Source organism: Musa acuminata, chromosome BXJ1-4 (genome assembly GCF_036884655.1).
Source record: "Musa acuminata AAA Group cultivar baxijiao chromosome BXJ1-4, Cavendish_Baxijiao_AAA, whole genome shotgun sequence".
Classification (NCBI taxonomy): domain Eukaryota; kingdom Viridiplantae; phylum Streptophyta; class Magnoliopsida; order Zingiberales; family Musaceae; genus Musa; species Musa acuminata.
In genome coordinates this window covers 29,241,567-29,267,735 of record NC_088330.1, presented here as the reverse complement: position 1 = coordinate 29,267,735, position 26,169 = coordinate 29,241,567, and the positions used below count along the sequence as shown (strand labels likewise).

The 26,169-nt window shown below is 41.2% G+C and overlaps 1 protein-coding gene across 2 annotated transcripts; it reads right to left on the bottom strand.

Moving 5' to 3' along the window:
- Positions 1 to 60: 60 nt before the first annotated feature.
- On the bottom strand, positions 61 to 26,143 carry LOC103981999 (protein SAWADEE HOMEODOMAIN HOMOLOG 2). Of its 2 annotated transcripts, none has more exons than XM_009398783.3 (9): positions 25,876 to 26,143; positions 12,328 to 12,413; positions 12,201 to 12,246; positions 11,989 to 12,130; positions 10,709 to 10,772; positions 2,959 to 3,010; positions 2,488 to 2,655; positions 1,273 to 1,392; positions 61 to 610 (listed from the first exon to the last, which is right to left on the bottom strand). In XM_009398783.3, exons 1-9 carry the CDS (start codon positions 25,927 to 25,929, stop codon positions 266 to 268), a joined length of 1,077 nt encoding a protein of 358 aa, XP_009397058.1. In that variant the 5' UTR covers positions 25,930 to 26,143; the 3' UTR covers positions 61 to 265. The 2 variants fall into 2 exon arrangements, with proteins under 2 accessions (XP_009397058.1, XP_009397059.1); XM_009398784.3 differs by having other exon boundaries at positions 2,512 to 2,655; positions 25,876 to 26,141.
- Positions 26,144 to 26,169: the final 26 nt, after the last annotated feature.

Genomic DNA, 26,169 nt, shown 5'->3' with positions numbered 1-26,169 from the left:
AATATTTATATTCATTTAAGAAAGAATAATTTTACAATATTAAATATTTTTAAAATAAGATTATAAATAATAAAAAGGATTATAAACATTAATCTCCTTTCCAAACCACAAAATAAACATCGCCAAAAACTAGCCTGTAATCCGAAGAAATTACATCTACATGGGCAGAGTGCAAACAGTCTACCATAGCGTATCTCCATTTTTTACCACTAAATCTGGCTACAATATTTCAGCGACAAAATACAATGTGTCAACCACCCTCTTGCTAGGAGTCGATGCTCTCCATGTTGACTGCAGCATCCTCCATCATGACATTTGAAGGGGTGCTGCTACTGTTCTCGATTGCTGCTGCTGGATTGTCACCCTGCAAGCTAGCAGGATCATTTGGATGAGAAAGGGCGACCATGGTTACCTCATCAGTGTTGACATCCATTAGCTTGCGCTGCTTTCGGGTCCTTTGTAACCCGAAATCCTTGGATGAACTTGGAGTCAGATCTCTTGCTGCGGCCTGCAGATCAACTGGTCCTCCAGATACTTTTGAAGCTTGCAACATCTGTAGCCGATAATCAGTTTCTGGACGCCTGCACACTTTTCTCAGTGGAACTATCTCCTGGAATCAGAAAAGAATTATATTTTCATGTGAATAGACCGTAAATTTGGTTTATACTTTTATTTGCAATAATCATGCCAACCATTCTTAGCGATGGTTATAAATGAGACAGCAATCGTTCATGTCAAGCTAAATGGTTAAATTAAGAAAAATTAGACAATATGGAAATCAATCATCCAATCACTTTTGTCTCAATATTTATGCATATTAAAAGACTACTAAAATAAACTACTTCAAGCCCCAAAACACAAAAGAAACAAAAATCATCTTTAGCACATCATTGAAGCATCCAAGGCATATAAATGATTGCCAAAATGAGGCAACAGAAGGAAAATTAGATGAGACGAAGCTAATCGACTGGCAGCAAAAGTATTCTAGCAACCTTGAAATCCATCTAGTGATAGTATCAAGTATAACAGCATAAATGAGTTAAGGTTCATAGCCTCCCTAATCATCCCTATTACATTCATCATCCTTTGCATCCTCTTCTCAACCAAAACCCAATCTTCCACGAATCATCCTGTCATATGCTTATCATACATGCTATGACTCAGGAGTGAACAAAGCAAAAATAATCAAAAGGATGAAAGATATTTTGTATTTGCAACTACATGTCATCTATCAGATTCACATGATCAGTACAGAAGACAAACATTCAGTACCTCAGACTGATCATGATCATAACGAACAAGGAATCTACATCGGCATCCACGTATATCATGTCTTCGTCTTTGTACGTCAAGAACATGGGCATCAAAATAAAGAGCCTGTTCTTTTCCTTCCTGCAAACTCCACATGGTAAACCTCAATTAAAAAACAGTAAGTATATTATATCAACTGCTTCTGAAATCATCAAATTGCAAATTTAAGTACCATTAATGTTTAATTAAATTTCAGGCTATGTCTTGCAACAATATCTAGATTACCAAATACAGGATATGACAGGTTCTTCAAACCAACTGACACGTGTCAAGAAGCCAGCATCCCTTTACAATTACAATGGAAATGTAAACAATACTCTCAAAATCTACAAAAGAGACCAAATGAGTGTCTTTTCATGCAAAGATTCTTCAAAAGAAGGAAAGGTTAAATTTTTAATTAAATTTCAGGCTTCAAGTCTCAAGTGATTGAAGCGAACCAATAGAATTCATAAAGGATCTAGAAATGAGAAAGCATTACAGGGTTGAAAAAAAAAATTAATTTTAACAGCAACAAGGACAAATGCTTTTAAAAATTATAATGAATTGAAGGCACACTTACATAGGAAAGCATGCATTCCATAACATGTTCAAGCAGAACCAATCCCATAATTCCCACAAAACTTGTTTACAATATCATGACCCAAAGACCACCACAGACCATTGCAACATGGTTAAAGCAGAATTATCCTTTTCAGACCACATCCAAGAAAAAAAAAATCTAACAATGAGCTCCCTTATTTTCCATTCAAACATCCTTTTCAAAAAGGGAAGAAAACAAAAAAGACACATGATTTTCTATTGAAATTATGCAAATTTACAGAGATAAAACAAAAAAGAAGAAAGAAGACAATCATAGCAAAAGTTAATGCTTCTATTCCCTAGTAATAGATCATGATGATTATAATATTTCCAAAAATATGGGACATGAGCTTGTAAATTGTAGTACTTCATATTGCATACTGTATTTTAAAAATTAACAAATTCATGATCTGAACCACTATGTATCAAGCAAGTAAACCAAGCAATGGGAAATTTTGAAAAGGAGTCACTCAATTAAGTTTCATAAGGAGGGTCTAAAACTCTACTTGCTTAAGAATCACAAATTACAACATCCTGTATAACAATATACTTCAGGTTGAAATTCCATAATAATTTATCAAATGGAGATCATCCTACCAAACATAGAATAGCTGACAACACCTGAAAACATAGGATGAGGTCTCCTGGAAGTACAGCAACACATTCAGCAGCTTCACATGGAAGTGATCGCTGCCTAACACATCTGCGTACATTGATCCACTCATCTTCTTCCACACCAAATCCTGAGAATCGAACCCGAACTTCCTGAAAAATGCAAATATTACGAATTAAAAATAGGTTACAAGTCTGTTCCACTTATTCACGGTGCACAGAAACCTTTACCATCAAATCCAGATAAGAGCAAAGTTTGTCAATCAGTTAAAATAAGATAGAATCTTCCTTTTCATCAGAAAATATGTAGAATTTCTAATTAATAGCATGTCATAAACGCAAACAGCACAACGAAAAATTTAGGAGTGAAGTTACTGCAGACACTGCCTCAACATACTGTTTTCAGTAACAAGAACTGTAAATATGACAATGCCAAGGAACAAAGGCTAAAATTACCGGATCACCGGTGTCAAACATTCGGTGTGAAAGAAAGGCTGAAACATCATACCTGCATATGAAGTCATGATTAGATCATCTATAAAAATCAGAAGATAGTTACCAACAGATATCAAGCAGTTAGTCATTAACAATAAGTAAACATGTTTGGTAACAGATTTTGTGCCAAAAAAAATTAAATTATTTAAAAAAGAGAACTTAGGTGCCAACGAGCAACCACACCAGCAATTCAACTACAATGTTCACAATGCACCACAACTGTCCATTTAAAAATGTTAAATAGTGTTGAGGTAATAGCACATTTGATGATCTTAATAAAGGCAATGTCTCAACAAAGGTTCTAAAAACCACCATACTTATCAAGGTCCCGTTTTTTAGGGTCCAACAGCGATAAGTATAGTATTTGACTGTCACCGCTTCCTTATGGCTGGTAAATTTACCTAGGGTAATCAAATACAGAAATAGATACATTAGACACTTTAAAAGCTCTTTCCCTCATATATTCACCCATCTCTCAATTTCAACCGATTTTTTCCTCAACTCATCACCACACACTTAATCTCATTCTTCAATCTTCATTTTTCTCAAATCCAAGACTAATAATTTGAAGGAACTGAAAGTTTAACCTCAAGAAATCATGTCATTTTTTAAACAAAAAAGGTAAATCTGAACCACAAATTTAAAATCAAGCATTAGTTTCCCCTAAAAAAAGTTTAAAACTTCAAAATTGAGTGGTAGTTTCTCCTTAAAGTCATGATCTCATGGATTTAGATATACTTAATGTTTCTTTCTTAATTTTAGAGTGAACATGTCCAAAATTCTCGTGGATCCATTTGGATCCAACATAGATCCTTGTGGATGTAACAATAGATCAGATCCAGCTATTTGTATCTATCCTAGATCCGCAAGTATTCACCTTGTGGATGTGACATAGATCGGATCCAGCTACTTGTATCTATCCTACATCCGCAAGTATTCGACCTAGATTTGGTTGGATCTAGCTTAACCAGCACAAAATTGACGTAGATCCGCATGGCCAGACCTGCAAGGATCTAGGCTGGATACTTGCATATTTATACCAGATCAACATAGATCACTGCCAGATCCAACCTAGATACTTACATCCACACTGATCTAGGCTGGATTCATATGGATCAGACCTAGATGCTGATAGATTAATGATCAGTATACATATAAAAAGTAGATTTGTGTTGTTCCAGCCTAGATATGTGTATCTAACCTAGGTCTACACGTATCTAGGTTCAATCTGTGTGAATCAGACCTTGATTTCTAATACGACTGTAAATTTTGTTCTGCTGACTAGGATTGACAACTTTTTGTAGGAAAATGATAGAAAGAACACCAGAGCACCAATCCTGCATGGCAATAATATGCCTATCGCTTGGATAAATGGCATCACTAGTAGTGCATCCACTGTGACTACATAGGTCAGGGTGACAAAATAACTTATCACAAATAGCATTTGGCTGATGGATTTTTCTGACATGACAAAGTGCATGAAGGTACCATTGAAAATCAAATGAACTTTCAGGAGAGAATTGGATGCCTGGACAACCTTAAAACTATTGGAAAGAACACATGAGGACATGGATCGGCACGCATATGTTAAATATAAGACTAGTGAAGATGATGTGATGACCCTGAAAGCCTGGAGTCATGTATCCTTGGAGCATCACTAAATGCACGTGAAGGCAATGAAACAGTGACCTAGCGACTCCCAGTATGGGCATGACAATGGCAATTGTAGTGGTATTGACCCCTCCCAATTTAGTCGATCTTCCATTATGAGGCAGCCTAAGGATAGCTAGTAGGACATCTAGTATTAGGTAGAGCCAGTAGGTATGGTGTTCACTTAGTTTATTAGGCAGGAGGCCAACACTTGATATTGTCGACCTAAATTCCATGGCTTTGCAACCTCATACTACAAAACAATGATCAATAAAGAATATACCAAGGAGAAGAATAATATATAAAGAAAGCAATTACATGGTTTAATTTTTACTGCATCCCAGCTAATGTAGCATGAGGTCCTTGTTCCAATCCATAATGTCCACTGCCAAGAAGCAAGGTCCTAGTATACAGCCTCTTACTCCATACAAGATTATTGATATATATATCTTGACAAGGAGATCAAGAGCAAGGATTTGATTAAATCTTTTGTGGGACCTTTGTAGTGTGATAGTCATATGCAACAACTGGTCTGACCCTCTAATAGGGTGAGTATAATAAACTTCCTGGTAAATTATAACTAAATAATAATCTTCCAAAAGTATGTTGATGCATCAAAGAAGATTCACAATCCATGGGTCTGAAGAAAACAGTTTGCAGAAGTTGTCATCAACTTTAAGAATGCTGGTGAACAATTGATAGAGTAAGACAAACATTTTGTGGAGTGTGGACCTCATATAGAGACCACTATATAGACCTGACCACTATATAGACCTAATGATGGACAGTAGTGATATCTCAATAGTCAAAAGGACAGTAATAAAGGCACAGAACATCATCACCCAATTTATAATCATCATTGGAAGCATAGACTTCCGTTTTGCCCAGACCAGTACAAAACGGTTGGCACGTACCGATCCAAGCATTGATCGATAGGCAGACACACCCCGGTCCGATCCACCATATAAAAGAGAAAGTAGAAAACCCTAAATCCCACTTCCATGCCACCTTTGCTTCACACGCAACCACGATCGATGCTGTCAGCCTGCGACTTCTCACTGTGACTTCTTGCCTCTATCTTCTTACTACGATCCACACCTTCGCTTCTCACGCAGGGAACCACCAACAACCATTGCCACAACCTCACTGCAGACCACCATGCAAGACATTTGCCCTAATCACTTCTCAGGTATGTCCCTACTTTTCCTCTTCCTCATCTACCGCTTCCTTTTGTTCCCTCTTTCTTCCTCCTTCCTCCACCGTCCCTTCCCCTTGTCCCTTTTTTTCTTCCTCTCTGAAACAATGATACTTACCGATGTACCATTTGTCGGTACACTAGTACAGACCGATTCAACAAATCTGCGATATGGGCCCGGTACCCAAATTGACAAACCTTGATTGGAAGCATGTGAAATTTCACATAAGGAGATTTCCTACTCATTGGCACCACTAGGTTTGCCATTGAATTCTTCTAAGGAAGTCCATCCATTAGAATGAAGATCGGATTAAAGACGATATTCACAGACTGATTAAACTAGCTCCTGTTATGCTGGGTCATCAAATGAAGAAGTCAGAGAATAGCACATTTTTTCCACAAGAATTAGGATGCAGTGATTGAAAATATCATAACCGTGGAGCGACACATATGTATTTTGTGCATATTTTTGTGTTGTGTCATTATTAAAAAAAAAGGCTGAAAAGACAGACTGCAAAGGACAAGAGACAGAAAGCATATCCCAAGACGAAGAAATTTGTGTCATCCCAATATCATTGTTTGGAGATGGAACACTTAGATATTTGGAGATCTTTGCATGGCAGGTTAAAAAAAATTGTGCTCGATAGACTTAGTTCAAATATGAAAATTATAATACTGATCAATATATTGTGTTAATCGTATAAGTTATATTCTAAATCCCACGTACAAGAACCAGTATAACCTTACCACTAATAACAGACTGCTATAGTCTCCATAATGTGATAGTAAGGCCGAAATTAAATGACTTAAATATAGGCAATATCATTTGAGAGGTATAATGATTCTTCAAGTAACGGATAATTCATAACTTCTTATTAAATCATGATAATACTTATTCATATATGTTTATTTAGGAAAGTATGTTTCAAGTAAAATCATTACTTATTCACAGTGATTTCAATAAGCGCTCGGGCGCTCGCCTAGGCGCTCGGGGGAGGCGAGGCGAGGCCCGAGCGCCTCGCTTCATTTCCAAGCGATGCGTTTCAAAGAGGCATCGCTTGGGCACTCGCCCAAACCCAGGCGCCGGGCACTTCGGGCGAGTGCCCGGGTTAAACCAGGTGACTGAACCAACGTTTTAGGACTGGTTCTGTCTCCGGCTCGCTAACACTGCTCTCGCGACTTCCCAACCCTAACCCTGCTTGCCGCTCCCGCTCTCATTGCCACTGCTCGCTGCTATCGTTGTCGCTGCTAATGTCGCTGCTCCCGTTGCCATTGCTCGCTATTACCGCTGCCGCTGCCAATGCCACCACTCCCACTACCGCTGCCAATGTCACCGCTCCCACTGCCGCTGCTCGCTTCTACCGCTGTCGCTGCCACTATTGCCGCTCGCCGCTCCCATTACCGCTGCTCGCTTCTACCGATGTCGTTGCCACTATCGCTGCTCCCGCTGCCACTGTCGTCGCTCGCCGCTCCCGTTGCCGCAGCCACTGTCGTCGCTCCCCGCTCCTGCTGCTTGTTGCTACCGCTGCCACTGTCGTCGCTCCCCGCTCCTGCTCCCGCTCCCGCTGCTTGCTGCTATCGCTACCACTATCGTCGCTCGCCGCTCCCGCTCCCGCTGTTGCTGCTCGCTGCTACCGTTGTCGTTGCCACTACCGTCGCTCACCGCTCCCGCTGCTACTGCTGCCACTATCGTTGCTCGCCGCTCCCGTTGTCGCTGCTCTCAGTCAACAGCCTCGATCTTCCTCTTACTTACACTTTTCTCACTCCGTATACTATTAACAGTCAATTAACAATATACTACTAATTGTATTCTAGTAATAGTATTTTTATTTATTAGATTAATAATATATTATTTTGATTTTAATACTATTAATTTTTATTTATTTAAAATTATTGTTATTTTTTTAAAATTTTGAGACTTTTTGTTAATGTGATATTGTTATTTTACAATGTTTTCTTAATTTAATATCATATTTTTATTTAAATAATTATATTTATTAATTATATTATATATTTTTTATATTTTAGCGTTTCGTTTGGGCGAGAGCCTAGCACCTCGAGTGTTTTTGGACCTTAGCGCTTAGCGCTTTTTAAATCACTACTTATTCATATATGTTGGTTTAGGAATATATGTTTTGAGAGACTGTCGGCACATTTACTGTAAATACTGATATTTCATGCCAATATAAAATAGGTGTTGCATCCATTTAGATGCATGCAATTAGGTTAGGGTTTATTCTTTCTTTTCTAACTCAGCCTAGATCTCTTACATTTAGACCTCATTTAAGCTTGATTTACAAAGACCAAGCCTTGATTCTTGGTGATCTAACCTGGATCTAGGTCAATCACTTTATTGTTATCAATATTAATTGTATTTGAAAAAAAAAAGATGAGAAAGAACAACACATTAGGATTTTTTTTCATTTTTTGGCCAATTCTTTGATCTTTTTCTGTACCACGGTATGTAACAATATACCATGTATCAATATGCTGGTATGTATCAAAACCATACCAATCCAAGCCTAGACTAGTACAAGTCTTACACGAAATTTAATTCCTTGATCACTTTAATTGAATGTTTTAATCAACTCTCAAGTCTTTTTTTTGCTTTTCAGCTTCTAGTTACAAAATACTAAGATAAGATGTTACAACTGTTCACACCACCAGAACACCTTATTTCAATGACACCAAATCCTTTCAATAAATGGTTATGCTACTAATCCTGTTACGAACATTATGACAATGTTTTGAGTGGAAGTACTTAACATGAGAACATCCAAGCTTAAAGCAAAAGTCAAGGTTGCATTAGTTGAAGGCATTGAAACACATAAAACTAGCGTAAGACCTCACTCTGCTAAAATCATCGTAAAACAATTGTGTTTTACATGTCAGAAGGCAATGCACGTCTTAGAGCTCGACGTGGGTATGGTCAAGCAAGAAGGAAACCAAGCAAACCCGAAGCCTTTGAACTTTTGCCTTCAATCTGGCATTACCCAATTACTAAATATGAGCTCAACTGACATCAGTTAAGCCAGTTGAGATACCATAAAAGAAAAATAATCACAATGATTATCAATTAGAAAGCACTTGATTTCAGTAGAGTTGAGAGGACAATTGGAAATAAATGAGAGAAGTGAAAATAATAACATTACTACCTAGAACATAGAAAGAAACTAAGTGGTAAGAGAGACGAATCATTCCTGACATATTGGGTAAACTGAGACAATGATGATGACTACCACTTATAATGTCTTATGAAGAGACCAGTGGTTCATATGTTTCCAGAAACTCCTTTATCAGTTCATCCAATAGGAATTAGTTCTAATTATATAAATTCTTTTTTGGAGAGGAAGGGAAAATTTGAAAGGACACGGTTAATTACAAGGTTTTCACCACAAAGGAAGGGGGATTGATATAGTTGACCCTCCACTTTTTCATAGTGGGGTCTCCAACACACTGGAAATAACCTAGATCACAAATTATGCTAAATCAGAAATCAGTTTGGTCTAGAGAAACCTAGTATCGGAATGTGCAGAAAATAAATAGAGCCTAGTATATTAAATTATATGCCTACAACAAACCCCAACCTATCGCACTTCAGGTTATAGCATTTCTATTCAGACTTGACCCAATCTAGTAAAAAGCCAACTCAAGCTTATCTAGCACATATTATTTATGGGTTGGTCCACCAAATTACACCTTAGACTATGCAACAGATACAAATACTTTCAGTTTTGCAACTTTAAAAACAATATTCAGCATTTCAAGTAGCCTATTCATCAAAATTCCAAACAGAAATTGAATAAATCCAAAACTTTGACTAAATGTGCAATACTTCTAAAAGAAAGAGAAAAAGAAACCAAAATAACCCCAATAATAAACCAGTGATTTAAAAAGGTGCTCGGGCCTCGCCTTGCCTCACCTGAGCCCAATGAGGCATCGCTTGGGCACTCGCTCGAGCCCAAGCGCAAGGCGCTTCAAGCAATCGCCCGATTGAAATAAGGCGACCGAATCCCTTAAATTTGCATTAGTTGATTCGATTGAATCAACTAACGCACGCAGTTATATCAGCGCACGAACCCGACTCCTAACCCTACGCACGCTTCTCTCTCTATTTCCGCCACCGACGATTTCTCCCTTTGCATTCGCCGTCGACGATTTCTCCCTCTACCTCCGCCGCCAATGATTTCTAGTAGCTTCCACCTCCGCCGCTAACCGAGTCTCCGCAGCTTCCACTGCTACCCACTGTTTGCCACTGCCGTTGTCCACTGCCTACTGCTATCCGCAACACGACTCCGCTATCGCTACTACTGTCCACGACTTCGCGACTTCCGCTATTTTATGTTGCCTGCGACTTAGCTTCTCACCGTCGACTTCTCACTGCGACTTCTTTGGTCTCTACTCTTCCCTCCTACTATTAACAGTAAATATCCTATTAATAGTAGATTATTAATTACTATTCAAAATAATCTTTATTTATTAGATTAATAATATACTATTTAGATTTTAACACTACTAATCTTTGTTTTTAATTTAATATCATATTTTTATTTCAATAATTATATTTATTAATTATATTATATATTTTTATATTTTAACATTTTAGAGCACCTCGCTTCGCTCGGGTGAGCGTCTAGCGCCTCGGGCATTTTGGGACCTTAGCGTCTAGCATTTTTTAAACCACTATAATAAACAAAGAATATATATTTCAAAATACCAAAATAACCAAAAAGAAACCAAAAGTGTCCTCAATTATATTTCAAAAAAGAACATATGAAAATTAATCTACATAGAAAAGAATAAGTAATATGACATATATGTATACTTGTGGTAATTAAATTCATAGGGAAAAAAAGGTATCTTTACCATGCTCCATCCCTAGCTGACTTTGCTTCGAACTCCACCAAAGCATTATCCGTAGAATTCCGCCCTAGATGTCAAAGTAATGGAAATGTTCAAAGTGGTAAAATACAGTGATAAATGAGATCCAAGTATAGCAATAAGAAAATTATACAAGCCATATAAAACTAAGTAAACAAAAAACAATGAGTTTTCATTTTTTTTCTGAACTTTATTTCTCTTCTTCATATAGAAATTTTGTGAGACTTTAAAATGAAAATCTGGACTGGACAAATTAGAAATACAAACAATAGGTAAGCGTTTTTAAAAAAAATCATCTATATCTAATTTGATTAAATAACTACTATATCAAATTCATATATTTCAATGCAAAACTGTTATAAAGTATAAAAGATTTTCTATCAACCTCCCATGTTAGCACATGACTAGATAATTTCCACAGAAACAACAATATGATATTTCCTCATTTTGCTATTACTGTGTCTATTATACAATACATGAACAACCAACATAGACATGCATGGAAACTACCAAGGTCGTGTCAATCACAGTAGATGATCTTAGAAAGCCAAATAATGACATCACCAATATGGTCAAAGCTAAAACCATGAAGCTCTGATGGAAGATTTGATCCAAAGCTTTCATCAGTTGGTTAACTGACATGGATTACTTCATTAGTTGGTATGACCAAGGTTTTTAAAATTGATTGTACTGATTGGTACAGGCCTGTGTTTATCGGTCCAACAATGAACCAGAACATAGACCAAGTTTTGCCCGATTTTGGTTCACACTAGATTTTGCACCCTTCATGGTAACCTAATGGGGCATAACTTGCAGTTTTCCCCTATTCATGGTTCTTGTAGGATTTAAATATTGGTATTCAATAAACACACGTTAATGTAACCCTTGGACGTATGTCTTGAATCTTGATTAATAATTTAGCTCTTGAAATCCTATCCGTTCTCTCTCCTTCCTTTCTTCCTAAATCTTTCTCACTCCCAGAGAACATCAAAGAAAAAGGACTCAATAGGAGATCTCCATCCCATCAAAACAACGATAGTCAAATACATTAAGGATAACTTTACCAATCAAGCATTCTTAATCTTGACTTCTACTTTGTCGCTGACACTATATCGATCAGAAATGAATTGCAGATGATAATCATACGATGTTAACTCTTGAATTTGTAAAATCAACATCAGCATGACAAAAGAGATGAGAAACACATTTATAGCAACCAATTAAAGATAGGAAAACGATCTAGAGGGAAAACCAAAGAGAATTACCTGAAGGAGCAGAAATAGGAGCAGCCACATTTGTAAATGGAGGTGATTCATCCCGAGCCATAGGTAAAATGGTAAGTTTATTAGGTGCCTTGCCCAACTTTGCTCTTTGTGCATATCTCCTATTCTGGAACCAGTTCCAAACCTATAAAATCTTCAGAATTAATAAACATTCTGATAATATGCCCAATATGAACTAAGTAGGAAAATATAACCTGCTTCGGTTGCACGACAATCTTCCCGACTCGTTCAGGGGTTGCACTTCAAGCAAATGATACTTTGCAACATGATCATGTAAATTCAAGGAGAAAGTTAACCAAACAAATTACAGAGCATACATACCTGAATTTGTCTGCAAGAGCACATATAATCTCACGAGGAGGTATTGCATTATTTACTTCTTGCAAGCATGCTTCCATCTCCAACACCTTAAATTAGTCATTATCATCAGGTCTCTCTAGACAGATCAATAAATCTCAATCCAAATAAATGGATAGGAGTTAACATGAAATTTTAACATTCTTACAGCAATGCATGCATTTGTTTTGAAGATCCAACGACAACAAACTTCATTTGATTGATATATCACAACTGTAGAAATTAAGGATGACATAGTACAGTATAGACCTTAGAAACATTGGCCGTTTTAATCAACTAGCTTAGACAAATAAAGAAAAATGACTCGTGTCAACTATTATGATGCAAATACTTCCAACCCGGTCATAGGAATTTGGGGTTCTATTGCACTTATTCTGACCTCAAAACATTACGGCCAAATTTGTGAAGAATCAAGAAAGGCACATTAGCAAAGTGGTCCGAGCCTCACAAATGTATTCATGGTGATTGACTTAATCTTCATCTTTGATCCAAGCGATCAAAATCTCTTCCTCTCAGAAAGTAGCATCCCATGGTCAATACTCGACCCAAAAGGCTATGGAAAAACTAGGGCCTAATAACCAAGTCGAACCATTATGATAGGAAGCACATTTATGTCCCACTTTATTATGATTGGGAATGAGAGCTTATAAAATAAAGGCTATTGTAAGCCCTAAAGGAATCAGATTACATCAAAACTAATGTTATGAATAATATTTCCCTTCTAAATCTCCTCATCATCTTTACTCTTCTCTTCTTCCACCTCTCTTCATATTCTTTTTCTTCTTCTCTTTCTCAATTTCTCCCTTAGAGGATACCTTGTTCCCCCTTGAGGAAAGAAGGCCACCATCCAAACCTCCAAAGGTGTTTGGACAGGCTTTAATAAATGCCTCTATGTGAAACCAACCCATCAAAGTCAAGATGTTCTATCTGAGCTCCCTCAGCTGGTCCTCAATGGCAAGTCTCCTCCCCTCTTCACAAGCAACGTCTCTCCCCTCTTCTTCCACAGAGAAACCCCCCAATCTCCAGAGACAGGAAAGCCTCCAGATCATAATGGGACACCAACCTTTATAGTTCTCCACCAAGCTCTAGAGCGATCGACCCCAAATCCTCTTCTTGGGCCCGAAAGCCACCCCTTTCCAAGGCAAGCCTCCTCCAATGACCCCTGGCATTTTGACCCCGAGCTAACGGCGAAGATTGCCAAAAATATAGAAGAACTCTAGGCATGTCACGGTGCTTGATCCTGAGGAAGTCCAAAATGACAGAAACCATTGGAGGCTAAGCTTATATGGAAAATTCTTCAGCAAAGCCCCCCACCCCTCCTCTAGAAGTCATCAAGGCCAAACTCCCTGCATTATGGAAACTTCAATCGAAGGTGCAAATCATTGATCTCGTCGTAGTGTCACGGACAAACTTCTAAACAAGATGTTTGATGTAATGCTTATGTATGTCCGTGTCTTTTGGCATGTTCATGCCTTGTACAGCATGTAGAGGGGCGGCCGAAGGCTTAATAGTCTCATTTTAGTTAGGTTGGTGGCCTCTTTAGCCTTGTAAATAAAGGTTGTGTCATGTGGACACGTGCGAGAGATTTTCGGTCTGTAATGGACCATTTTACCCTTTGTTGTGCAACTGTTCAGAGCTTGTAAAGTCTGTTTGTAATTTACAGTGTCTTTGCTTGTGGATCCCGATTGAGGCGTTCTCTCTAACCCGTTCTCTCTTTTGTTGGTCCTAAGGGACAATTAGAGGCTTCGGGGAGGCTGACCTTTGCGAACGGACACGCAAGGGTGCCGCACGACTTAAGCAAAACCAGCTAAGTCCGTGACAGATGGTATCAGAGTGGGACAAGCACTCATAGAAACACTTAGCATGCAAACGTGGGGGACCTAGCGGGGCTGCGTTGAGGGTAGTCAGCACACGCGCGACCGTTTGGGGGAAAACGGGCATGGAGATTTAGGGAAAAGGAGTCGCTCGGAGGAGCGAGCATCTGACATTGGCATTCAGAGGAATGGTCAACCCTTCGCGCAAGAGGCACCACGAGAACAGGCAAGCTTGGAAGAATGTGGAGCGCACAAAGGTTGGGATGGCTGAGTTTGAGCTACGGCTCAACGTTGACAACTATACTTAATGGTGCTCAAGGCAAGCGAGGCGCTTGGTAAAGGATGAGACCATGCAAGGTGGAGTGAGTTGCTCAACGACCAAAAGAGTTATGCAAAGCTCACAGAGGTGAGGGGAATTGCTAATTCGAAGAATTTGGTACTCATGCATGGGCTTGTATGCGGACGATGGAATGTTCGTGGCCATCCGAAGGCGACCGAAACTCGGCGCCATGGAGCATTGAAACTTTCTCTTCGGCATGTGAAGGATACGTCCGTAGGAGGCTGAAGTATGCAACGAGTTCAGCATGTTGCTAGGCCTTGAGTGGTGCAGCGGGGGCTGTACTGACGTGGAGTCGTAATCTAGCAAGTGCGTTTGCAGGAGGCAGAACAATGCACAGTTTGTTCAGCAGATCGGAGTAGTCCAAGGGGATGGTGGTCTCCGAAACGAAGAGAGATATTGCTCCAATGGGACAGTTATCCAGGAGGGATAAGTCCCGGCTCTCTAGAGGGAGAATCATGTGGGACGGACCTCACATGTTGAGGAGTACCTCGACAAACAACAACTCCACGAAGCTCAATGGACTGAGCAAGCGGCGAGGAGTCGTTGCATGATCTCGCTCGAGAGAATGCATTGGTGGATGCATTGCGAGATCAAGTGGGGGAGCGACCCAAAGCAACCCAAATGAAGGCACACTTGGAGTCGATGTGAAAATCGGACTCAAGGGAGGGCTGACCCGTGGAATAGTGGGCGCGAGGGCCACCATCGACTCAATGCAAAAACGAGGAGCGAAGCAACTTGGGTGTAACTTGGCGAAGTACTCAAGCCGCATGAAGGGAGCCAGCATAGAAGTTGGAACATGGAGCGGAGGCACAGTGCTTTCCTTAGACAGAGGTTAAGGACATGAACTCTTGCAGAGGCAAGAGTAGAATCATGTTGTTCCATGGGTCCTTCATTCTGACGGAGTGGACTCATCTTGCATAGTGCCAAAGACGAAAGGAGCTTCTGGGCACATGCACCTTATCTCGGAGAAGCATTTGATGGAGGAACTAAGGTGATTCAATTTGCGGAGGTGAAATTGGGTTCAGAAGGCCTTAGCACGGGGCAAGAGGACTCAGAGGTGGGTACTCTTGAAGAATATGCCACAGTGTTGCCATTCAAGTTGCCATGAAGGAAGCGGTGTGCAACGGAGATTGTGCTGGTAGGGGCAGAGGCCCAGGATCCAGACAATGGTGCACAAATTACAGTGAAGTCGGTGGACTTCGGGGAGCTACTAGGCGACGGACTGTCCTAGAGCGGTGCTTCATCTAGGTGTGACCCAAGAGTGGTTGGATGAAGGTCGATTGCCAAAGGAGCGAACAAAATCGAAGGTGGAAGAGACCCTGCGATGTATTGGCAGAGGCCACACATGGAGGGTTCACAATTCGAGTTTATTCCACAAGGATCAGAATGCAATGGAGATGTCACCAAGAGGCGACATAGTGCAGCGGATCGTGGTGGAACAGTTCGTGGCAATGCGATACACGCGACATAGTCCCGTGAGGGACTAGATCATATTGAGGTATGATCGGGAGCTACTGGAAGCTCCACTTCGGTGAACAACACGACGGCAAGAAGGGCTATGGATTCAAGAAGTGAAGGCCATGGTACCGTAGAGGCAGGTCTTCCGTGCGTGCATTGAATTTTGCATCGGATGAAAGCCTTGATCATCAGCATATGGGGGTTGTGTCCCACCAAGGAAAAAGTTCGAATGCAAGTACCAGTGAGTTCCATGGGAGGGACTTGATCATGCAGAGGTATGATCGAAGCAACTGGAGAGTTGGACTGCTCCAAAGCTCATATTCGCTTAAGGGAGCCCGGCAAGTCAGAGGACAAGGTCGAGTAAGCGAACATTGCTACCAAGGAAGCTAAGGAGAACAGAATCGGTGCAAACCCTACAACGTGATGGCAGAGGCCATGCATGGGAGTTGCAGTCTGTCTTTCCATCGACCAAACAGACTGCTTGGAGAACACAGAGGTGTTGAAGCAGGGGGTCGAAAGAGGCGAGGAAGCGACGACGAGTCCAGAGGGACTTAGCTACCCAAAATCAAGCATCAGTTAGAATGGAGGTGGACTCAGAGGAGTGCCACGGAGACATATCTACTGATCATGAAGAAAAGGGATGCAGATGCGAGGCGACGGATAGTAGGGCCACGGGCATGGCAGCGCCATGGTACGCTTGGTCGTGAAAGGGGCCGAGGAGGTGAAGCATGCAGAGGCAATCTCCAAGTATCGAGACAAGGCTGAAGGGTAGAGGCCGAGGAACTTCGTAAGACCGGTGTCAATGAGCTTCTCATCAAGATAGCCGAAAGTGAAGGACTTCGAGTCATGCAAGAGTGCATAACCAAGGAACGAAGCAGGCAGTATGCGGTGCTGTACCTTTGCTACTCAGTGGAGTAGGCGGCAGGGTTGATGGAGAAGACGGTACAATCCCAGAGGCGACCAAACCTATGAGAGAATTACTCCAAGTTGGGGTGAAAACTTCATGCATTCCAGAAGTTCGATGGCATTGAGAAGGTGAATCACAGTAACTAACTCAACGCAAGGAGTGCAAACACTTCAAGTGCTTCAGAAGTGTGAGCAAAGAGCAGGCGAAGGCTAGTAACCAGCTCGATGCATGAAGTATAACCTCGAGGTGGCGGGCGAAGTCAAGTAACCTTTGCCTTCTCAACCCTTAAGAGAATGGGCGAAACTGAGTACCCCAATTCTCTTATCTATCCAGCAGTGGAGCTCTGCACAAGTTCAAAGACCCTTCGAAAATAATGGAAGATAATAGTTGTCAAATCCTCACCAACGGTGTTCAGTGCTACTGAGAGTAGATTGTCTGCTTCATTTCCCAACGAAATGTCAATCGAAAGCGGAAGTGATGCGAACCTACTTGGATGTGACAACTAAGTGAAAGAAGAGTCAATGAGCAAATTTTGTGGAGGAAGAACCCAAAACTTCAGAAGTTTACGAGACGATCCTCGTTAAAGCTCCAACAAGCATCCACCCAGTTCAAGCAGCATGAGGAATTTGAGAGATTGGTGCAGTAAAGATGGTCTTTTCCTTCATCTGGAGGATCCGCAGGAATCAACAAGGATCAACACAACTCTGCCAACCCCGCACCAAAGTCAGAGTCATTGGTGAGTTGAAGCAGCATGGCGGATCAAAGGTTCGACTACTCAAAACCAACAGCGGAGAGCAGCTGGGAGCCAAGAGACGCATTGTAGCTGGAGCAGAAAATTGAAGACTCAGCAAAGGCGAGGAGTTGCAGTGTCGACAAAGGCTTCGGCAAGGATGTCGAAGGAATAAGTGGGGGAGAATGTCACGGACAAACTTCTAAACAAGATGTTTGATGTAATGCTTATGTATGTCCGTGTCTTTTGGCATGTTCATGCCTTGTACAGCATGTAGAGGGGCGGCCGAAGGCTTAATAGTCCCATTTTAGTTAGGTTGGTGGCCTCTTTAGGCTTGTAAATAAAGGTTGTGTCATGTGGACACGTGCGAAAGATTTTCGGTCTGTAATGGACCATTTTACCTCTTTGTTGTGCAACTGTTCAGAGCTTGTAAAGTCTGTTTGTAATTTGCAGTGTCTATGAAGTGTTTTTCGGAGATGTTTGCTTGTGGATCCCGATTGAGGCGTTCTCTCTAACCCGTTCTCTCTTTTGTTGGTCCTAAGGGACAATTGGAGGCTTCGGGGAGGCTGACCTTTGCGAACGGACACGCAAGGGTGTCGCACGACTTAGGCAAAACCAGCTAAGTCCGTGACAGTAGGCTTTGCCTATTTTAGGTTTCAATCGAAAATCGACTTGACAAATATGCTCACTAGAGGTCTATGGTTCCTAAGAGGGCAAGCCCTAAACCTATTCCCATGAAGGGAAAGCTTCTAGCAACTGAAGGAGTCTATTATAACCGCTCCAGTGTGGATTCACTTCCTGGGACTGCCTATTAAACTAATTTTCCCAAGAATCCTTCTCGAAATCACTGCCTCTATCGGCACACCGCTGAAGGTGGATGCCATCACCTCATCTGGTGCCAGGGCAAGATTCGCTAGAGTTTGCATCACGTTGGACTTCTCTCAACTGCTCCCGAAAAGAACTTGGGTGAGAATAGGCGACGTTGATTTCTGCCCATTAGTCGCCTATGAAAACGTACCAAACTTATGCTTCTCTTGCATCATCTTCGGCCACAAAACGAACCAATGTCTTCAAAGCAAGCCGTCGGAGCAATAGGCTGACGCCGACATTGTCGGCACTTGCAACAATGGCTCAAATAGCTCCAACAAGAAGGGCTCCAATACCATGGCTAACGCGAACGAAGAGAATGGACCACTGTACAAGCCCTTGATCAAGGTCCAGTGTTGATCCTATTATAGTAGCCGTTCTATGTCTGTCGCAAGCCAATTCGACTCCATGCCTAAGTTCGACGAGCCCAAGCCTAACCCTATCCAATCTAGATAGATCCCCACTCAGACTAATTCCACCTTACCCAAATCACTCAAGCCTCACTCAACCAGATCCAACCTGAACCCCAATGTGCCCTCTTAAAACCTAGTTAACCTCACCTAACATGAACTTGTGCTTTTAATGCCTCCAACGCCAGCTTTGACCACATTGATGACCCAATCCCTTCCCAAGACACAACTATGGGAGAAGTGTCCCTCTCCTCGCCTTCGCCCATAGCGACATCACCTATCTCCAGTACTGCCCCCATCCCCTTGTCTAAGGTGCGTCTTAATGGCCCAAGCCACCTCACCCACTCCCCTACGGCATGCCCACTCCTTGATAACTCATCCCTTCATGAGCGCCCTCTTCCCGAGCCCTCAACACTTCCCTTACCTTCTCTTGCCTCACACCGGCCACCTTGCTCCTTGCAAACTCCCTCCTCCCCTTCACCTACCCTAGACAGCCCCTCTACTATACCTAAACCTTTCTCCTTTCCTCCCTATCAACCAAACTCTCCTCTAATGAAACCAACACCCCTTCCCATCTCCAACTCATTTGTGTCCCTCCACTATGAGGATGCATTCGAATCTCAAGTCGAACCTATAACCCCTATCTCCTTCATATCTCAACCTTCCCTCTCTAGCCTAGTGCCCTCAACTAAGATTCCACCGAATAAAGACGCCAAAGATCCTTTCGGGTGTTTGGTAGACAAGGTAATGCACAAGATCCTTTCTGAAGATGATGATGATTTCCCCTAGGAAGAAGAAGATATGGTCCAGGATCACGCACAAGACAAACCCCAAGTCTCGCAAACCACGAGTACAGGGAAGTCCCTATCTTCCGCTACTAAATCATTAAAAAAAACAAAAAATCCAAAGTAGACCCTAAACCCATTGCTTTGGCTAAATCCTCTGATGCAGGTATAACCCCCCATACATCTCATTCTGATGATTAGCCCCTTAAACATGATCTTATGGAACTACTAAGGTGCTATCAAGAAGGAATGTCTTGACCAGCTTCAGAGACTCATCAATCAGTACAAGTCTCCATCCTCATCCTTCTAGAGTCTCATTTACAAAAAATTAGAGCGAGAAAGGTTCATCCACAAACTAGGCCGGGACTAGGAAGGTGTCATCTCCCCAGCCCAAGGTCGCTCGAGAGGGATCATCACGGCTTGCGAACTGGTTTTCTCAAGGTTGCATTTGTTAGTATCTCTTCTCAATCTATGCTCTTAATAGTGGAACACCAAGCACGCATCCCTAGATATTATCTGCTATTTATGATAGTATTAAGGCCCCCATACGAAATCAACTTTGGCATTTTTCTTTCTTATTTACGACACTCGAATTTTCCTTGGCTTCTCTATGGAGACTTTAGTTGTATTAGTTCTTCCTCTAATAAGCTAGGAGGCAAACCTTTTCAAGTTAATAATTCTGTTTTGGCATTTCAAAACTACATTTACAATTGCAATCTCACTGATCTTAGTTTCTTCGGATCTCTTTTTACTTGTGTAATAATAGATTTGGCCAATCGAGGGTTTCAGCAACTGATGAATGGCTTTCTGTACATTCTCATGCTTTTGTCAAACATCTTCCTCACACCTTCTCCAATCATGCCCGCCTCCTTATCCTCCTCAAACCTCTAAAACCAATAACCCCAGCCCCCCCAAACCTTTTAGATTTGAACCACACTGGCTTGAGTACCCTGCGATCCTAAATCTCGTTAAGGAAGCCTGGTCCAAACATCGATTTAAACCTCGATCCCCTTTTGGCCATCCATAATGGCCTTCTCAACCTCCAACACAAACTTATTCATTAGCAACGTAAGGATTTGGGTAACATCGAGAACCAACTCAATGTCATCCAGAATGAAATCCTTCACATTAGAAACATGAACACTTCTCCTCACTGAAGAAGACCAAACCTCCCTTCTCATCCTGAACAAATTTACTGCCCTTGTGAGACAGATCCACCTTAAATGGCTCTCTAGAGCCAAAAACAATTGGTTTCACAACGCTGATAGAAATACCAACTATTTTCACAACATTGTATAACAAAGAAAAAGAATGAATCATATCCACCACATCACCATGGAGGACGGCTCCCTTGCTGAGGACAATAACTCCATTACCTCATCCTTTACGGACTAGTACAGTAAGCTTTGGGCCCCTGCCAGTCAAACCCAACGCACTATAAACTGGCCTTCACTCCCCTTCCTCCCCCCAGTGCCCTTTCCCCTCTTATAGAAAACTTTTCCCTTGAGGAAATCTACAAAGCCCTTATGGTAATGAGGCAAGGAAAGAGCCCAAGCCCTGATGGATACATGGCCGAATTCTATAAGCACTACTGGAATTCTTTGGGGCCTTCCATTCTTAAAGCCTTCAATGATTTCCATTCCCACAACACCTTGCCTGCTTCGTAGACCAAGACCCACCTAGTGTTTATCCCTATGATAACCAACCCTTCCAAAATCACTGATTACAGACCAATCTCCCTTTGCAATGTCCTTTATAAGCTGCTCTCCAAAGTCCTGACAAATCGAATCAAATCTAGCCTCAATATGATTATTGACCAAAACCAATATGCTTTTATCGTTGGAAGGTCTATACAAGATAACATCTCTATACCTATGAACTCGCTCACACTATGTTTAACTCAAAAGGCAAATCCCCTTAATCTTAATTAAACTGGACCTGGCCAAAGCTTTTGACACAGTTTTATGGGATTGCATCACCGACTCACTTGAGAAAATGAATTTTCCCCACAAATTCACTTCCTAAATTAACTCGTGCATTACCTCACCCTCCTTTACCTGTGTTTTCAACAATTACCCTTCGCACTGGTTCAACAGTGCGAAAGGAGTTAGGCAGGGGGATCCTTTGTCCCCCCTCCTATTTTTCCTAGTGCAGCAAAACTTGTCCAGCATTCTAAATGATTTCATTTCGAGAAAGAAAATAACCCCTCATAACATCAAGGGCTTTCATATCTCCCATCTTCATTGATGATGTTCTACTTTTAATCATGGCCAATGACAAGTCTAGGTTGAATCTTATCAAAGCCTTGGACCTGTATTCTTCTATCACAAGCCTTCAGATTAACAAAAGCAAATCTACTGTCCTATTTCCCAAAGTATGTAGTCCGAGCACCAAGCAAAAAATATACAACACCCTTGGACTTAAAGAGGGGACCTGGCCTTTGAACTACTTGGGTGCCTACATCCACCATTGTGGATTACCTAATCATTTCCAAGACCAGCTAATCCAGAAAGTCTTTTGTAAGTTCAATGGTTAGAATAGAACTATGCTTTCTCAGGCTGGTAAATCTGTTATGATTAACTCTGTAATCAATGTCATTTCTATGAACATTTATGAATACTTGGCAAATCTGTAATGATTAACTGTTGGAATAGCCTCTTCACACCCTTATGAACACTTGGATCTCCAACAAGAACATTTCTATAATCTTCAAACTTTTCAGACACTTCTTTTGGAACAATGACCAAAACCAAACTAAATTATCTCTCATCAGCTGAGAGCATCACTCGGCCCAAGGCCTAGAGGGGCCTAGGAATCTGGAATATCAACCTTGTCAAAACTACTATTTGTGCTAAAAAACTTCTCCCACTCCTCAACAACTCCAAAAACCTATGGACCCAACTTCTTGGCAAAAAGCCCTATGGAAAAATCTGTCAACTGCTTGACATCTTCAAGTTGGGTTTTAGGAAAATCATTGGCAACAGTAGAAATACCTATCTGAAATAACCCCTGGAATTATAGTATTCTTGTAGCCTACTGGCCAACATTCATCAACATGGACTCCCTATCCTCCTTCAACCTAGTCAGCAATCTCACGGAACAAAACTAATGGAACACTAACCTACTCGAGCAGCTTTTTGGATCTGAGCTCATTCCACCGATCCTATCCCTGTATCTCCTAACCGATCCCTAACAATCTCTGGCTCATCTAGAAACAGAGGAATGACTGTCATTTCGCAACCATCAGTGCCAAATTGTATCTGTATGGTGCAGAGCATTGGCTCTAACCAATGACGGGCTTGAATCCAAGACCCTCCCTACGGGATCTCTCACTCCACCCCTCCCTTCCAGCATGCCTAGCCCAACAACACCTAGTCCCTAACAGACCTCCCCATTCACACCTTCCATCTCCTAACATCAACCCCAATGGCCCTCCCCTACCGAATTTGTACACCTTACACTGCAATAGTTCTTTTGACACCACGTCTTCCCATGCAAGTATTGGATTCCTTATCACAGACCAAAGAGGCAACAAGGTTTTGGCTGGCTGCAACAACTATCTCCTGACGAGTGCCCTGCAGACCGAATGCCACACTATCCTTGACGGACTCGAGGTAGCTCAACAGAATCAACTCACTCTCCTCACAGACTGCAGACTCTAAAAGCATTGTTGACATGCTTTCTAACGCAACAAACATTCCTTGGGCCCTTTACCCAATCTGCCATGACATCCTGCATATAGCTGCTGAAGTACAAGTCACCCAATGGAAACACATCAACAGGAACATCAACACTTTTGCTCACAATCTTGCAAATTTTGGTAGGCAGAATAATACTAGTTTTTGGAGAGGTGTCCCACCTCCTACTGTTCTGTACAAAGACTTTTTGAATTAATATATTCTCCTTTGTTTCAAAAAAAAAAAAAAAACATACCCATCAAAGTCAAACACTGCAAGTAGTGAATCCAAATTTAGCACCTGCATGATCTGCAATGTACCTGCTGCCACAAGCTCAAGGCCAGTCATTGCCAAAACCCTCTTGGAATGTCACTTTGGCCAACACAAGGCCCAAGAATGATCAGTCAAGTGAAGATGGAGGGTGAAATTTGGATTATGACAATCACCCGATTGAAGATCTCACTGTCAAACTGCCTCTGAGGTCCCATGATGCACTAGGATAGTGACATTAACCTATAAATGACCCTTATCTAGCAAGCTACCCTCCTCTGGTTGACCAAGAGGATGGTCAACTACCTCAGCAAACTGCATCAAAATTTATGCACAGCTAAATTAAGTACTACTAAACAAATATTAAGATTGTCTTCCTAGGGATGGAGCAATATCTTCATGTTAAAATAAATTCTCTTTACATGTTATTACAGGAGATTTTCCTCCATCCACACAAGTGAAGAAAAAAGAAAACGAAGAGACTCCAAAAATCACTTCTTCCTCAAGGACACACCTTGGGACAAGGCCTATTTAACAGGTGAGAATCTACCATGATGCATCTTACACAACCCAATAAGACCAAACTGGACTACTACTGCTTTTAATATAACTAACCACCTATTACAGGTGTGTCAAACTTCAACTAGGATTAAGCATTTACAAGTAGTTTTGTTGTTACCCTTTACAAACAATTTTAGAAGGTCTCTGAAGTCCAATTTAGAGAAATTTTAGAAAAGCCCCAATATGTGTGCAGTGTAGGTTGAGCTAATTAATTCATGGTTCAAAATTCAATGCTCGACCCCATACCAATCACTGGTCAGACCAGTATCAGTCCAATACATGTCAGCATATACCAACACAAGCTATACTGGTATACCATTCAGCATTAGAAGGGGGGAGGAGGAGAAAGAGAAAGAGAAGAAAGTAGGAGCAAGAGCTGACTTAGTAGGAGTAAGGGATGATGCGTTAGGCGGAGAAGAATAAGAGTAGGAGGAGGAGGAAGAGGGGGAAGAGGGGGAAGAGGAGGAAAGGAGAAGGTAACAGGAACAGGTCTAAGTGGGTTGCAAGATGGACTCAGTTCATTTAACTGATAACCCAAGGCTCAGACAAATCTGTCTAGTCCAAGTTTTAGTTATATCGAGCTCATCCTTCACTAGATCAAGCCCAGTTAAATGGTAAAATCTCACTTCATCTGGTGCCATCCAACACTAAATGTTTCCCAAGCCATTACCTTCATCGAAATGTCACTCAATATGAGGTTACACCATCAAATTTACAAAGAGCATCCATTGTACTGGCTAAATATCAGCTTGCTAACATTCAGTAGCAATGAATGAATAGCATTTCACTTCCAGCAGTCAACTCCTAGATATAATATTTAATGTCATCTAAGCGTCTACACTGGTATTTGTAAAGAAATGGAGATGTGACAGCAAGAAGCTTACTACAAGCTGGCATGGAGGAAATCTGTCGGTGAAGAAAAGTTGAGCATAAATTGTTCTGAAAGGTAACTCAAAAAGAGTTAATTTTAGTGATTGATGAAGTGCATTAGTGTGCTGGGATATCTTAAAAAACATTCAAGATTACCCAAAAAAATTTTGATCATGGAAATTTGTGTCCTCATCAATTTTGTCAATGAGCACATAAAAAGAAAGAGCAAGATCACCATAGGATGAATGCCGTCAGCGTACAATATTACAATTTGAAATGTGCAACTTACAACTTATCCAAAGACCAGACATCATCACTACCTAATATGTCGAAGCAGCAAAGCTACCTCCTAATTGAACAATAAAGTGTAAAACAAAGGCTCAACTCAAAGATATCATGAAAAGAGAAAGAAAATTGGGTAATGGGGTTACTATTAAGATGATGAGAATGTTCCAGCAACCATTTTATCCTTCTTTTACATATTCCTCAAGTAACTCAAAATCAACAATTTATGTCGGAAAGTGGTTGAAACCGGTGGCATCTGAATTAGCTAGGAAAGAAGAAACACTAAATTAACCACAATAATGTGTCAAACAAACAACCGACAGTCGGGAGCAAAAGCATATATCCATCATCACCGAGGAGCTATTTAGTTCTAAGCCGAAGGCACAATAACAAAACCCTAAAAATGAACCACCAAAAAAAGGGAAAGAAAGAAATCTGAAGGAGATGAGGATGACAAGATGAGAGCCAACGACCAGGGATTCAAAATAAGGAAAAGAAGAAATAGAGATGTAGCACTAATAGCACTAAGCGTGCGTACCTCGTTCTGAGTGAAGCGGAAGACGGGGCCTCCGCCGTGCGGGGGACGACCCATCCCGATCCTCCGACAGAAGAGAGCGAAGGAAGGGGCGGGACCCCAAGGGAGAATAAGCTGGCAGGAAGAGAGGAAGAAAAAGAAAATTGGTATAAACGAACGCCGGAACGGATCCCGCTTGTATGCGATCAACCGCTCTCCGTCATCTGCGTAGCTCGTTGCCGTGCTCGTCTTAGTCGCGTCAACTTTGTATCGCTCGATTCTTACATGGATGCCACTTATCTAAACCCTAAACTCCTA